Source organism: Bubalus kerabau, chromosome 7, assembly GCF_029407905.1.
Source record: "Bubalus kerabau isolate K-KA32 ecotype Philippines breed swamp buffalo chromosome 7, PCC_UOA_SB_1v2, whole genome shotgun sequence".
NCBI lineage: Eukaryota > Metazoa > Chordata > Mammalia > Artiodactyla > Bovidae > Bubalus > Bubalus kerabau.
In genome coordinates, this window is record NC_073630.1 from 63,102,783 (window position 1) to 63,119,162 (window position 16,380).

At 36.1% G+C, this 16,380-nt stretch overlaps 1 protein-coding gene across 5 annotated transcripts in view; it reads right to left on the minus strand.

Annotated features, from left to right (window-relative positions):
• Positions 1 to 16,380, minus strand: part of PDS5A (PDS5 cohesin associated factor A) — a 133,829-nt gene that overhangs the window by 37,380 nt on the left and 80,069 nt on the right. For all 5 annotated transcript variants that reach the window (XM_055588334.1, XM_055588332.1, XM_055588336.1 and 2 more), the window contains 6 exons: positions 15,991 to 16,072; positions 14,761 to 14,809; positions 14,394 to 14,533; positions 10,711 to 10,826; positions 4,332 to 4,437; positions 2,098 to 2,258 (listed from right to left, as the gene is read on the minus strand). In XM_055588334.1, coding sequence (XP_055444309.1) covers positions 2,098 to 2,258; positions 4,332 to 4,437; positions 10,711 to 10,826; positions 14,394 to 14,533; positions 14,761 to 14,809; positions 15,991 to 16,072 — 654 coding nt within the window. The remainder of the gene's footprint in view (positions 1 to 2,097; positions 2,259 to 4,331; positions 4,438 to 10,710; positions 10,827 to 14,393; positions 14,534 to 14,760; positions 14,810 to 15,990; positions 16,073 to 16,380) is intronic.

Below are 16,380 nucleotides of genomic sequence, written 5' to 3' on the forward strand. Positions count from 1 at the left end.
AGCTTTGCTTGCTCCCCTGCTGCCCACCTCCTGCTGTGTACTGATCTATGGAATCAGGACTCATCTGCGGCCTGGAGGTTGGGGACCCTTGTCTTATAATAAGGGAAGGCTAGATATAAACAGCAATACTCTAAACCTTTATGCACATCAATCAAAAAACTGGAACATATGCTAGTCAGTGTGAAGTCTACCTTGAAATTTATGAATGTGCCATACTTTTCTCCATACAGTTTAGAATAATGAAAAGGATTTTCATGCACAAATATCAATACATTCCTTGACTGAGCACTGTTGAAGTCTTTCTTTCAAATTCATTTACCAAGGTAACAGTTCTTATAAATAAGACCAGTTAGTAACAAAAGAAGGTAAGCGTTTTGATCAAACTGTCATTAAATACATTATTAATTCTTCTTAGCCTAATGAAAGGATGATGCATAGGTCAACTTTAACCTTGCTCCTTGTTTTTCTAGTGTGCTATAATCCAGTTACACCACCAGGGTTGTTATTGAGGTCTGCAGTGTTGTGCTTCTCTGCTTTTTCAATAATTCCCTCCTTCCTTCCTGATTAGTCTTAAGAAAAGCTATGACAAACCTAGATAGCATATTAAAAAGCAGAGAAATCACTGCCGACAAAGGTCTGTATAGTCAAAGCTATGGTTTTTCCAGTAGTCATGGATGGATATGAGAGTTGGACCATAAAGAAGGTTGAGTGCTGAAGAATTGATGCTTCTAAATTGTGGTGCTGCAGAAGACTCGTAAAAAGTCCCTTAGACAGAAGATGAAATCAGTCAATCCTGAAGGAAATCAACTCTGAATATTTAGTGGAAGAACTGATGCTGAAGCTGAAGCTCCAATACTCTGACCACCTGATACGCAGAGCCGATTTACTGGAAAAGACACTGATGCTGGGAAAGATTGAGGGTAAGAGAAGGGGGTGACAGAGGATGAGATGGTTGGATGGTATCACTGACTCAGTGGGCATGAGTTTGAACAAACTCGGGGAGATAATGAAGCAAAGGGAAGCCTGGCGTGCTGCAGTTCACGGCGTCACAGAGTCAGATACCACTTATCGACTGAACAACAAGTCTTAAGAACAAGAGGTTTTAGTAGTCATGTCCAAAGTTACCTCTTCTACTGTTCCTTCTGGGACAGAATTCCTTTAAGTACATCCTTCACCTTAAAAAAAGTATAGACTTTCCCACTTTGTAAAATTCACAGTAACTTTAGCCCACTGTGTCAATCATTTTTTCTATAATGTACAAAGATAAAAATTATCATTTCTAGAGTATAAACTCCTTGACGGCAGGGACTGACAGTGGTAATCTTTTATATAAGCCACTACAGTGCTGACGATGAAAAGGATATACAATAAATGTTGAATTATTTCTCAAATTAAACTATTAGCTCAAAAATCCAATAAAAACTTAAGGAGTCATGAATTCTCTTATTCTATTAATATATCATGAGGAAAAATGGGTTTGATTTGAATTTACCTCAAGCTATTTACATAAATACCTTGAACATCTGATTATAATAGCTATCAACAATGTGCTCTTCCTCCAAGACATCTCCCGTGTCTTATGTCTAAATCACACTCTCAGCACAAATTCTGCTCCTAAGGCAACCTCTTAAAGCTGCCAAAGTAAAAATACCAAAATGTACTTCATTCGTATGAGGAGAGGGGAAGTAATCTAGAGAGAGAAAAGAACCATGACCGACAACTAAGCAACTAATGAACATTTCATTAAGCACCTTTGATTATACAATTCTTGAGTGAGATATGAAGGCAGTACCTACTGAATTTGGAGTTGGAGAAAAACAAATAAATTAGAAAGATGTATTAATCCTAAATTCTGTGATAACTTTTGATAATTAATATTAATATTTAAAATAAAAATTTTAGGTTGTTCCTCCGCCCATATTCGAATGGTAGAGGAGATAAGTCAGACAGAGAAATGATGAAAACAAAGGATACAGAAAAGCAGCTTCTAAATAAAAGTCATCTTTCCTCCTCCATATCTTCCTAAGGGAAACAATGACCCTAAGATTCCGACACTTGGAAAACTCTTGTGTTGATCATAAGAAAATGCATACTCACGACCGTATCTGGGGTAGGTCTGTTTCTATTTTGTGGCCTGTGTTTCTAAAAATCTGTATGGCGGCTTCTGCTACCTTGTCATCTTCCATTCTGAGGCACTGCAACAGGGACTCATATGTCTCTGCAGAGTGGAACGAGGTAGGATGTGTGAAAGACAGAACCTAAAGGAACAGATATAATGTTTTTAAGTTCACACAATGGTTATAATGCATTAAAAGAACTGTTTTCTACTAGAAATAAAATTTTAAATCATGAGCTGCATATGCTAGCAACACAATCAAGATTGTATCTTGTAGCCTCCCTTGAGGCGAGTTGTGGCTAACAGTTCTTGACTGACAGCCCTGGTCCTGTTTTCTTCCCTACCTCTTAGTCTATTCTGATACGGGGAATGTGGGAAATGTGGCTCCTTTTTCATGGGAGTGATAGATGGGAACAAAATGCTAACAATAGGCTTTATTTCACTGGCAAAAGATACTCTATAAGAAAATATTTTAAGTGAAATCCATCACAAAAAATTTACTCATAAGTAGTCATTATTGGAAAATTTTAATCATGCGAGTCCCTTGGACTGCAAGGAGATCCAACCAGTCCATTCTGAAGGAGATCAGCCCTGGGATTTCTTTGGAAGGAATGATGCTAAAGCTGAAACTCCAGTACTCTGGCCACTTCATGCGAAGAGTTGACTCATTGGAAAAGACTCTGATGCTGGGAGGGATTGGGGGCAGGAGGAGAAGGGGACGACAGAGGATGAGATGGCTGGATGGCATCACTGATTTGATGGACGTGAGTCTGAGTGAACTCCGGGAGTGGGTGATGGACAGGGAGGCCTGGCGTGCTGCGAATCATGGGGTCGCAAAGTCAGACACGACTGAGTGACTGAACTGAACGGAACTGAAGTCATTATTGGAAAATTTTAATCATGATTACAAACATATAAATAATTGTTCCCTTTATTTATTAAGACATAAGTTCTAGGCTATCTTTAAGGAATTTCCAGCAAGTTAGAAATAATGTGTCTACAAAGTTTACCTTCCATGAAGCAAAAACAATTTAGTCAGCCTGACACATGGAATAAGGCCTAAAAGAAAAATAAGGAGGTAGGGGAATGGAGTATGTAGCCCTCATTAACTTATTATATAAGCATTTTTTAAATGGGTTATAAAGTGGAGAGAGTGTCTCCTTTGGTAGGGTTCAGAGTGATAATATTTACTTATGAGGTTTTAAATATTCAGAGAAAAATGAGGATTTAAATTTGAAAAGCTGAATCAAACCTATTAAAAATGTTTGCCTTAAAGATGATTTTCCTCTGTAAAAAAAAAATTTTATTTCCACAATCTGGAAACAATCTTGTCTTTCATCACTCCTCAAAGCAATAATTCTAACTACTCAGGCTACATTCACAATCCATAAAACATGCCCCAAATTATTCTCTTTGATGATGCTGTGCTCCCCCTCTAGATTAAATTATGTCTCTTACTAATTGTTCAATTCTCTGACCTCTTTGGCATCTGTTTACCATTTGTTAAAAAAAAAAAAAAAATCCCAATCAGATAAATGATGTCTTACAGTAATTCCTGTGAGCAATCCTACTAACCAATATGCAGGTTATTTGAAAGGTAAGACTAAATCATTTAGCACATACTGTTATAAGCATAGCAGGCATGCACATGATGAATGAATGAAACAGCAAAACTCCAAAAATATTATTTTATAATGTAAAATAATTACATTAGTATAATTCAGAAAACATGTTATTTTTATAAAATGCTGTATTACAAATTTTAATCTTTTGAATACTTCCAATGAAATAAAGCCTGACCCTTGCATATCTTTAAGGTGATTCATATTATAACTGCAGAATACATATGGCATCTAGAAAAATGGTACTGACGAGCCTAGTAAAGAACAGACTTGTGGACACAGCTGGGGAAGTTGAGGGTGGGAGAAATTGAGAAAGTGGTATTGACAAATATACACTATCAGGTGTAAAACAGTCAGTGGGATGTTGCTAAATAACAAAGGGAGCCCACTCAGCCAGGTGCTCTATGGAGACCTAAAGGGGAGGGACGAGGAGAGGGGAGGAAGGCTCAGGAGGGAAAGGATATATATATATAAAATTATGACTGATTTGCACTGTTGTATGGCAGAAACCAACACAAAACAGTAAAGCAATTTCCCACCAATTAAAAAAAAATATGACTGCAGAAAAGACAAGCTGTTTTAAGACAAAATACCTTAAGAAGTTCAAGTCCTGAACGAATAGCTGTATCTGGACTTACACCCTCCTCCTCATCATCTGCTGTCCCTTCTATTGATTTATTCATCAGTTTTACCAGTGCACTATTAAAATAAGACAATCTAAATTAGTAACACTACTAGATTAGTAACTATATCTTAATTGCATTGTAGCAGACATATACAGACTCTATGAACATCAAATTAAATATTTTCTGGAAGAAAAAGTAATTTTGTGATTTTTTAAACTTCCCTCTCTACATGACAAATGAGCTTATTTTTAGTTTATCCTCCCATCCACGTATAACAGTAATTCTAATGAAAAGCAACAAAACTGTCAAATGTACCAGAAATATGTATTTTTAAGTATAAGCAATGTAATATTCATATCCATAAATGGAGATAATTTGCAATTTTAAGAAAAACGTTAGGATAGCAGTTGCTAAATAGACAAATGAGAACTCACTCAAAATAAAAACACAAATAGTAAACACATAAATGAGCAAAGGCATTGAATTAATCACATAATTAATTTATTGAATCACTAATACCACTCCTAGAGATTTATAGCAAAGAAATTGAAAGCAATTCATGAGAAGCATTGTGCTCTCTCTATATACCCACACACAGAATCAACAATTAAAAAGTATTTAATGTTCAACATTATTAGTTTTTCAACTACAACTAACCGCCACAAACTAGAAACTACCTGGTCAACAAGATACTATTTTAAGTTAAAACAAACATGAGCTTCGTTCTTGAGATTTCATTTCCTTGTTAGTGATGTCCCAGTACAGGCAAATATTCAACAAACTTAGCTTTCACCCTACTTCAAAACAAACCCCCTTCCCCAGTAGGTGTGTGTGTGCTCAGTTGTGTCCCATTTCCATTAGGAGTCACTCCTTATTCACCTCCAACTTCTTCAGCCCTAAGCATCCTCTAATCTACTTTGTGCTACTATATATATTTGCCTAATCTGAATACTTCATATAAATGGAGTTCTCAAGGTTCATCTTCCCTTGGGTCAGGAAGATACTCTGGAGGAGGAAACAGCAACCCACTCCCGTGGGCTACACTCCATGTGGTCACAAGAGTTGGACACGACTGAGCGCATGCCCACACATATGGTACCTCCAGGCTTAACTTTTGGAGGACTGTCAAACTGCTTTCCAAAGCACCTCCAACATTTTACACCCATTAGCAATACATGAAGGTTCCAATTTTTCTACATTCCTGCCAACTCAACTTTTTGATCATAGCCATTCTAGTGGTGAATCCACCATAAAGTGGTGAATCACTGTAGTGATATATACATGAAACAACTGTCATCACCACAAAAACCTACCCTACACTTCTTCTGTGGTTAATTCCCTTTTCCTACTCTGGCAATAACTGATCAACTTTCTGCCAGTAGAATTTTACCTTTTATAAAATTTTATATATTTTGTGTTTGACAACTTCTATGTGACATAACGCTTTTGAGACTCCTCCATGTTGTTGCACAGGATCAGTGTGAACCACTGAATGAACTTCCTCTCTATTGCTGGTGTATAGATATACCACAATTATTTTTATCCAATTACCAACTGATGGACTTCTGGGTATTTCCACTTTAAACACAAGGAGCAGTGGTGGTTTAGTTGCTAAGTCATGTCTGACCCTGTGACCCCATGAACTGTAGCCTGTCAGGCTCCTTTGTTCGTAGAATTTCCCAGGAATGACTACTGGAGTGGGTTGCCATTTCCTTATCCAAGGAATCTTCCTGACCCAGGGATCAAACCTGTGTTTTCTGCATTGCAGGTAGATTCTTTCACTGATGAGCCAACAGGGAAACCCAAAGACATAATGACGTCTTCCTTTCTTATACGCAGGACTTCCCTGGTGGCTCAGACAGTAAAGCGTCTGCCTACAATGCAGGTGACCTGGGTTTGATCCCTGGGTCGGGAAGATCCCCTGGAGAAGGAAATGGCAACCCACTCCGGTACTCTTGCCTTGAGAATCCCATGGGTGGAGGAGCCTGGTGGGCTACAGTCCATGGGGTCACAAAGAGTCGGACACGACTGAGTGACTTCACTTTCTTATGGGCAAATGTCTAATATTGGGATTCCTGAGTTGAGACAATGTTGAGATAATCTGATGCTAAAACAAACTGCTTTCAACATCACCAACACACTGTTAGTTATGTATACATCAACACTTTGTACAGTCAGTAATTAAAAAAACATTTTTTATTTTTGGTTATGCTGTGTCCTTGTCGCTGCTCAGACTTTTCTCTAGTTGCAGAGTGCGGTGGTTACTCTCTAGTGGTGGTACACAGGCTTCTCATTGCGGTGGTTTCTCTTGTTGCAGAGCATGACCTCTAGGGCATTTGGGTTTCAGTAGTTTGGGCACAAGGGCTCAGTATTCTACAGTTTCTAGGCTCAGAGCACAGGCTCAATAGTTGTGTGTCATATGGGCTTAGCTGCTCCGCAGCACGCGGGATCTTCCCAGAACAGGGATCCAACTCATGTCTCCTGCACTGACAGGCAGATTCTTAGCCACCAGGAAGCCCCTCTATAGTCAGCATTTTTAATTTTAGTCAGTACCCCGGAGTTTACATAAACTCATGTCCATCGAGTCGGTGATGCCATGCAGCTATCTCATCCTCTGTTGTCCCCTTCTCCTCCTGCCCTCAATCTTTCCCAGGATCAGGGTCTTTTCAAATGAGACAGCTCTTTGCATCAGGAGACCAAAAGACTGGAGTTTCAGCTTCAGCATCAGTCCCTCCAATGAACACCCAGGACTGATCTCCTTTAGGATGGACTGGTTGGCTCTCCTTGCAGTCCAAGGACTCTCAAGAGTCTTCTCCAACACCACAGTCTTCAAGAGCATCAATTCTTCAGTGCTCAGCTTTCTTTATAGTACAACTCTCACATCCATACATGATTACTGGAAAAACCATAGCCTTGACTAGATGGACTTTGTTGACAAAGTAACATCTCTGCTTTTTAATATGCTGTCTAGGTTGGTCATAACTTTCCTTCCAAGGAGTAAGCGTCTTTTAATTTCATGGCTGCAATCTCCATCTGCAGTGATTTTGGAGCCCCCAAAAATGAAGTCTGACACTGTTTCCACTCTTTCCCCATCTATTTGCCATGAAGTGATGGGACTGGATGCCATGATCTTAGATTTCTGAATGCTGAGCTTTAAGCCAACTTTTTCACCATTGACATTATGTATTTTTTAAAAAATTATTTCCATTTTGAAAAAAATATTCTGATTTAAGCTATTAGAAGGAAATCCCATAAAACACGTGAATTTATAAATAAAACTACAAATATTTGATAAAATTTATACATGTTTCTGACTACTCATAATTATCAGTGCATGCATTTATTTAATACGTATTAACTGACTACCTATTGTGAACTGAGTCTTAGGGTCTATCCTGGAACTACAGTGTAAAACAAGGCAGGTATAATTTGCTTTCATTACGGTGTGGGTGGGATCACCATTATAAGTCAAAAAGTTGTATGAGGCAAATCCAAATATTGAAGCCAGAACTATAATTCTTCTTTTCGTGAAAGTAATATTACTGATCTGTAAATCAGATAAATAATACATACTCCAAATACTTCACAGAGTATGATGAAGCAAAAGATCATCACCAATCCAAATGCATGTTCAAAACTGCTTGGATATCTTCCATGTGTCCCTTTCTTTCCTATCCTATAACAACTGCTCTAAATCTTTATCATTCTAACTCAGGTCTCCTTTTTAAATTCTTCCACTGAGTAGACTATCTAACTTTTGACCTAAAGGAGAACAATGGAGCTTTTAGGGAAAACTGTAATTTTCCTATTTTCTAACTTTCTTTAATTTGTATCTATCATTTTTTAACACCATAGGGGAAGATTTTCTTCTTACTGGTCCATTTTCTTACTGATGGTGCTCCATCATACTTCTATTCCCCTTAACCTATCTTCAACCTCTTTTCTTTTAGTATCTTAAAAAAATTATTTATTTATTTCGCGATACTGTGTCTTACCAATAGCTGTGCCCTATGGGATCTTTTGGAGAAGGAAATGGCAACCCACTCCAGTGTTCTTGCCTGGAGAATCCCAGGGACGGGGGAGCCTGGTGGGCTGCCATCTCTGGGGTCACACAGAGTCGGACACGACTGAAGTGACTTAGCAGCAGCAGCAGTGGGATCTTTCGTTACAGCATGCGAACTTTCAGTTGTGGCATACAAACTCTTAGTTGCAGCATGTAGGATTTAGTTCCCCAACTAGAGATCAAACCACGGCCCCTGCCTGGAGTCTTAGCCACTGGACTACCAGTAAAATACCACTTAGTACCCTTTAACGGTATTTAAATATTTAAAATCACTCCATTAAAAACAAGAAAAGGCCTGCATACAGATTTCTGAAGAGGTCAGGTGGTCTGGTATTCCCATCTCTTTCAGAATTTTCCACAGTTTGTGGTGATCCACACAGTCAAAGGCTTTGGCATAGTCGATAAAGCAGAAATAGATGTTTTCCTGGAATTCTCTTGCTTTTTCGATGATCCAGAGGATGTTCGCAATTTGATTTCTGGTTCCTCTGCCTTTTGTAAAACCAGCCTGAACCATCTGGAAGCTCATGGTCCATGTACTGTTGAAGCCTGGCTTGGAGAATTTTGAGCATTACTTTACTAGTGTGTGAGATGAGGGCAATTGTGCAGTAGTTCGAGCATTTTTTGGCATTGCCTTTCTTTCGGATTGGAATGAAAACTGACCTTTTCCAATCCTGTGGCCACTACTGAGTTTTCCAAATTTGCTGACATATTGAGTACAGCACTTACACGATTTGAGATAGCTCAACTGGAATTCCACCTCCTCCACTAGCTGACGCTAGTGACCTGTACCTCCATAGGAGACGCTCAGACACAGTTCTGTGTCCGTCTCTGTGAGGGCCCTGAGTCCTGGTGCACACAAGGTTGGTTTGAGCCCTCTGAGCGTCTCCGGCGGGAATGGGGTTTGATTCTAAATGCGAATTTGCCCCTCCTATCATCTTGCTGGGGCTGCTCCTTTGCTCTTGGATATGGGGTATCTCTATTAAAAATTAATAGCAAAATACCTTTTGCTATCACCCAGCTGTAAAAAACCACCATGTTTTTCTCAGAACCTTAGCTTTCTTATTTGCTAATAAGATTAAAGGATAAGATCTTAGTTAAAAAACAAACATCATCACTACAGATTGAATTGAATACCCTAAATTCATATGTCGAAGTCCTAACCTCCAGGACACCTCAGAATGTGACTACTTGGAAATAGATGAGATTTTAATTATTTAATGAGATAATTAAGGTAAACTGAGGTCAGATGGGTGGGCCATAATCCCAAATGGCTGTTTTCCTATGTGAAGAGGAGGTCAGGACACAGACATGTGAGGAGAGAAAAGAGGAGGTTAACTGCATGCCATGGAGAGGCTCCAGGAGAAATCAAACTTGATCTTGGACTGCTACTCTCCAGAATGTGAGAATACAAATTTCTGTTGTTTAAGCCACACAGTCTGTGGTATTTTGCCATGGCAGCCCTAGCAAACTAATATGATTGGCATTTTAATACAACCAGTGAGTCACGTACTAGTAATGGCTAGAACCAGGTCTCCTAATTCAAAGAAAAGAGAATCAATAAATGCTAGTTAGTAACCCGAAATGGAAAGATTTATAGCTGATGAGCTGGAAAAATGGTTAGTACAAGGTATAAGTATTCTCTGAAGTTTACAACTGAAAATCATTAGAAATAACTGAAACATATGAAATCATGGGAACAATTAATCAAAGACAATAGATGTCAATGTTTGTGATGCTAGTCTGCTTATTTTTTACATATTATTACTAATTATCACACTCATCCACAAGGAGATATTATACCCATATTAAAGTTAAAAATACATTAAAAACTAAATTAAAGCCAAAAATTGGTTAACAGATGTGTTCTGAAAGCAGATTAGTCTAATGGCAATCTTGTGCTCCTTTCATAACGCTATTCTGTTTCTCACATATCTCAAGTAAACGGTGATGTAATACATACTAAAAAACTTTATGTGGCCATGAAAAGGGTTAAGAAAACTCAAAGGCTGATGATAGCTATAGATTTTCTTATGTTCTAGGTTTTCTTTAATGAGAACATACAAGGTAAAAATAAACACAAGATTTCTTTTTAAAAATAAATAAAAAGTAATGAAACAAACCAACGATCAGAAAAGGAGCCTGTCTTTCTTTCAACTTGAATGATACATGATATAGGTTCCCTGTATACCTTTTGAGGTCTCGTTGGGGACCCAGAATTTAAACTTACAACACTGTAGTTTCAAATTATATTTTATTTATGAATGAATATAACTCCTAGTTTACCTGATGGCTTCTGAATCAATGTGCACAGGTGCAATTCTTTCCAACAGAAATTTGACCATCTCTAGAAAAGGATTTGTTGGCTGCTTAGGATTGGCAAGTTTCCGGGCTATTTCTCTCTATAGGAAGGGAAAGAGTTTCACTGTAAGTATGATCCTTTCATGTTTTTCAAAATAAAAATGATCCTAGGCATCAAAAGCATTTAAGGATTCAATACCATCAGATGTAAAAAAAGAAAAAAAAAAACTTTCTCTGCTTTATACCCTGATTAAAATGATATACTCATTACCCAAGTACTAGAAAATATAGACTGTAGAGGAAAAAAGGGGGGTAACATGGTATGATTTATGCCTTTTGTCTCGTATTTCTCCCATGAAATTACTACATAGTAGACAATCTTTAATGCTGTATATTTTTACAACTGATATGCATTTATTTGTTTAATGGCTGCACCAGTTCTTAGTTGCAGCATGCAGGATCTAGTTCCCTGACCAGGGATCAAACCTGGGCCTCTGCATTGGGAGTGTAGAGTCTTAACCACTGGACCACTAGGGAAGTCCCTTTAGTATCTACTTTTGAAAAAATTAAAATAATTTATACTGTCATGGGCATGTTTCAATGGTTTACTTCATAGCCTGAAAAAACTTTTCTTTTGGTCAACAATTTTTTTTTTTTAAAGAGAAGACTTTTAAGTGTATAAAGTTTTTCAGTTCTGGAAGATCATAGTTGAGTTAAAAAATGGTGACATATCAAAGAGTTCCTGCAAAAGAAAAGATATTACTGCTGAAAGTTTCTAAAGAATATAAGGACTTAATGACTGTAAGAGACTGAATCATCCAAAGACAAGGTTGAATTTATAATGTGTTGGGTACTAGAGAAAGAAATTTACATTAATAACAAGACTTTTCATTGATTATCTCTGATGAATAAGTGGAAATGCTAGTTGAGAAGATAAAGCACATTGCTTTCCAAACTATAAAGCAATGTAACAAATAACAGTCACTCTATTTATTAGTTTTTTCATGAAAAAAAAAAAAAAATTTAAGGAAATGTGCCAAGGGGATAAAGGAAACAAATTTCTGTTGTACTTTCAGTGACTTAAAAAAAAAAATTAATTAATTAATTTGGCTTTGCTGGGTCTTAGTTGCAACACTTGGGATCTAGTTTCCTAATTAGGGAATGAACCCTGGACCCCTGCATTGGCAGCAAGGAGTCTTAGCCACTGGATCACCTGGGAAGTCCCTCAGTGACACATTGACACAAATTAATTATGAAGATCATATTAAATTAGATAGCATCCATGTTTGCTATTAGAGTGTAAAAATCCAAAGGACTGAGATTCAGAAGAAAATTTATTAGTCACTAGGAAGTGCTTGATTTATTTTGCAAGTAGTAATTAACTCAGCAAAGTTTCAGCATTTGAGAAAATAAATATTTGTATTATCTTTTGAAATCAGACTTACTTTGTGCAAGTCTTCCTAAAGAGGGGATTTTCTCCCACTTGGTATAAAATTTACTTGCTTTAACATAAGATAAAGTCAGTGATTGTCTAACAACAACTATGCCATTGGAAAACTGCTAGGCAAACTATATAGTCAGTATTAAAAAATGAAAGAACTAGGCATTAGAAAAGAATTATGGTATTACATATAAGTACAGGAAAAATAAAGGAAATGCTAACAGGAAAAAGAGTAAATCACATTTAAGCACAGTGATAGCACTATATAAAATATACCAATGCATATAAATAATAACATATTTAAGTAATTCTTCAAACCACATTTTATGTATGTAATATTTAGGTAATCTCTCATAACAATTATTTTTAAAAAGTATATCTGTCATAATCCTAAATGTAAGCTTATACTGGGGATAAGCAACAAGTCAAATTAGTATGTGGCAAGTAGGCAGCAACAAATAAAGTTTCCTTTACACGTTCAAAAAAAAAAAAAAAAAAAAAGACTTTCTACGTCTCTATTCTCCTGCTTCCTACCATCAATTCACCCTGAGATATTTTCCTTACATCTGCTTTGCATATACTTTCTGGATTTGGAAGCTCTTAGATATATCTGTTCTGACAAATAGCAGGAATCACGTTACTATCACTTTTCAAATTCAAGTCCTATTTTTCTCAGACCAAAAAGTACCACTTGATTATTCATTCTTAAGATTTGTATTTCTTGGGCAGTACTCAGTTTGTATGGGTTCTTGCAAATGATGAAATATATAGAAAGAACACTGTCATGGGTCTATTAAGATCTGGACTCTACTTGAAGCTCAGTCACTAGCTGTGAAACACTGGATGAGAAACTTCATCTCTTTAAAATGTAATCTTTATCTGTAAAATGAAGTGGTTAAACCAATTATCTCTATGGTATTTTTCAAGCCATTTCATTCTATGATCCAATTATATTAGTAGATACCCAGCAGAACACAGTATTCTGGAACTGGAATTCTAAATACCAAGAAGTAAATGAAACCTTTAAATGTTCTCAGCAAACCATCCCATTCAGAAGTGCAAAGACAAGGTTATTTTGGGCACTTGTGACATTCACATCCCTAGGTACAATGGAAGAATCCACTGCTCTCTTCCCTAAACTGGCTTCCTCCCACCTCTTCCTAATTACTACTCTTTTAAGATTCTATATGCCTATTAGACTGAGAAAAAAAAAAAAACAACATATTCCATGCTCCCAAATGACTTTGTATATACATCTGTTTATAGACCCTATATGCCTATTAGACTGAGAAAAAAAAACCCAACATACTCCATGCTCCCAAATGACTTTGTATATAGTCCTTATCCCTAATCACATATTTAAATAATTATCTTTCTAGAGCAAAGTTAGACATAAATAACTGAAATGATTTTCTTTCTCTTATTCATCTGTATAAGCCTGGTCCCAAGCATAGTGTTTGGCATATATGTGTAATACTATATTGTGTTATATATGTGTAATACTGTCATATATGTGAAATACAAATTTATTAATATTTAAATCCTAAAGGGCAGTCTGGAACCATGTATTAGGTAGGATACCTATATCCATATCTATCTATATCCTCTTAACAACCCTGTGAGGTTGTTAACATTTAGAGATGAAAAAAATGAGTCTCAAAAATACTAAACAACTTGCTAAAAGGTCACACCAGTAGTAAACGGTAAAGATGAAATTAGAAACTGTCTCATAAAATGGTAAGTAAATGAATGAATTTTTCCATGGGTATTGTCAACAACTGGTTTTCTATAAAATAGTCTAAAAATAGAATGAAGACAAAAGCCTAAACAGGAATTACCTTGTTTATAAATGTGTATATGGCAACTGAACTATTGCTGATATACTGACAAGGGTTTTTCCCACGCTGATACATGGGAGAATACACACACACACTAGAAAATTTTTATTTATCTAATAAATGTCTACTAAATACAAAGAATTTTATCTTGCTCAATTCCTAGGACCAATCTCCCTGGCTTACTTCTCTAGTGTTTTTCCTGGAATTTGACTGACTAGTGATAAGTAAAGAGAACTAAGTCGACCACAGATATACTCCTAGGTGATTCAGAGCTCACAATACTGTTACATTCACACAAATAAAATAATTTCTGTAAAGCAGATTTTAATGAAATCTAAGTTTCTATAAGCAAAGCTAGAAGAACAAATACAGAAGTATAATTTACTAACCACACAAACATCTGCCTGTTTGCACGAACAGGTTGGACTGATTAACAACTCCAACTGAGATCGCAGTTTCTCATCATCACCGAGAACTTGGTTAAATTTCTTCACAAAATCTTGTGCTTTCCCAGGATCAGGCAAATTCTCTAGAAGATTAAAAAAGAATCAATACTGCAAAAGAAAAACTACTAAACTAAAACCAAGCTGTCTTAAAAAATACTGCTGTTTTACCAAAAGATAAGACTATATGGGTCTTAGAAATAAAATTATTAAGGATTATTTTTTCTTACTAAATAAGTATTAAACTGATAGTTCCACTGGGCAAATTATTTGATGTCTGCTATAAACCTACAAAGTGAATAAACATACTCACTTGCTATGGTCATCAGTTTTCCAAACATAGCAGAACAGTTAGCTTCTGACTGAAATTTAAAACAGAAACAAATGATGTCATATGTGCTAACAAAATTTCATTAAGAAAACCTACACTCAGTATTGTACATTTTCTTAAGTTAAAAAAATCCATCATAATATACCCAGTAGGAAATGGCTTACCATATCTACAGCCTATGCAGATAACAAACAACCATGGAGTAACAACTATTAAACTAGCACAAACAGAAGGAAAGGATATGCCAGCAGGAAGGTATTTTAAAAATTTTGAAAGTTATATAACTTTCATAGGGAAATTATCTTGTCAGAAAACAGAACAGAAAATAAAACAATTATCATATCAAAATTACTGTGAAACTATACACCAAAGAAAATTAACTAAAAATGTGTAAAGTAGAAAAAATTTCTTTCTGAATAGTTCTACTAGCTATTCTGTTGCCCATTAATTAATGTATCACCTTCCTTCCTACTGCCCTTTCCTCCATTACAAGAGTACTATTTTATTAATGAATCTGTATGATCCCATGGACTTCCCGCTTTTGTTCAAGTTTTGTTGGATCACAATCATGCCCATTCATTTATGAACTATCTGTGACTGTTTCTGCACCACAGAGGCAGAGTTAAGCAATTCCAGAGACTGTATGGTCATTTACCAAAAAAAAAAAAAAAAAAAAAAGACAACACTTGCTTTAGGCGTCCACAGCCACTGAGGGGGGTCTCTGTGCATGGTTCCCTGGCTAAGTACACCGACTCTAGCAAATATGTTTAGAAGCATTTATATTATTTATGTTTCTTTTTTCAACCTTCAGAAAATGCTGGGCAGCATTTCTTTATTAATTTGACTTTGGAATCTTCAAAGGATTGATACTTGATTTGATACTGATACTACAATGACAGACCAAAAGTCAAAGAGGAAAAAAATTTGACTTCTAATATAATTTTATACTGAGATTTAATTCTAATTATTTGAAAACTGATAAACTATAAATTCTTAGTGTCAAAATACTTGATATACTAGAAAACACCATTTCTGTGTTCATGGTGAAAAATAAGATTTTTTTAATATTCATGTGAAATGCAAATTTATCTTGGATAACCACAGAAACTGACATTTAGAAAATAAAACAGCTGAGATACCTTTTGCTTGCTTCATCATACAGAAAAATTAACAATGACTAAAACTGTGAATTTAAACAAATCATGAACCTACTGTAGGCTGCTTGTGCAAATCCAACAGTTCTCGTACATGACTTCTAAGCATGTTCTGACACTTCCACATTTCATTGAGAGCTCTGTAAATAAAGTTATAAATATGAAAAATATACATAATATAACAATACTGGTTAATTATTCAACTTTACTACTTTTCTCACTGCATGGTGTAGATACACCATTATTCTACATCTACCTAAAATCTAAAGCTTCAGAAAATTTACTTATTAGGATTAAGACAGTTTGGTTTACAATAGTAAACATAAGGCTTCTTATGAGAGAAAATATTTGAGAAGTTTTCAAGGATGAATAGGATCTTGCCAAGTAAACTGAAGGAATTCAAAGACATTCTAAGCAGAGGTAGCCAGAAAGTTTTGCTACAGAGAGA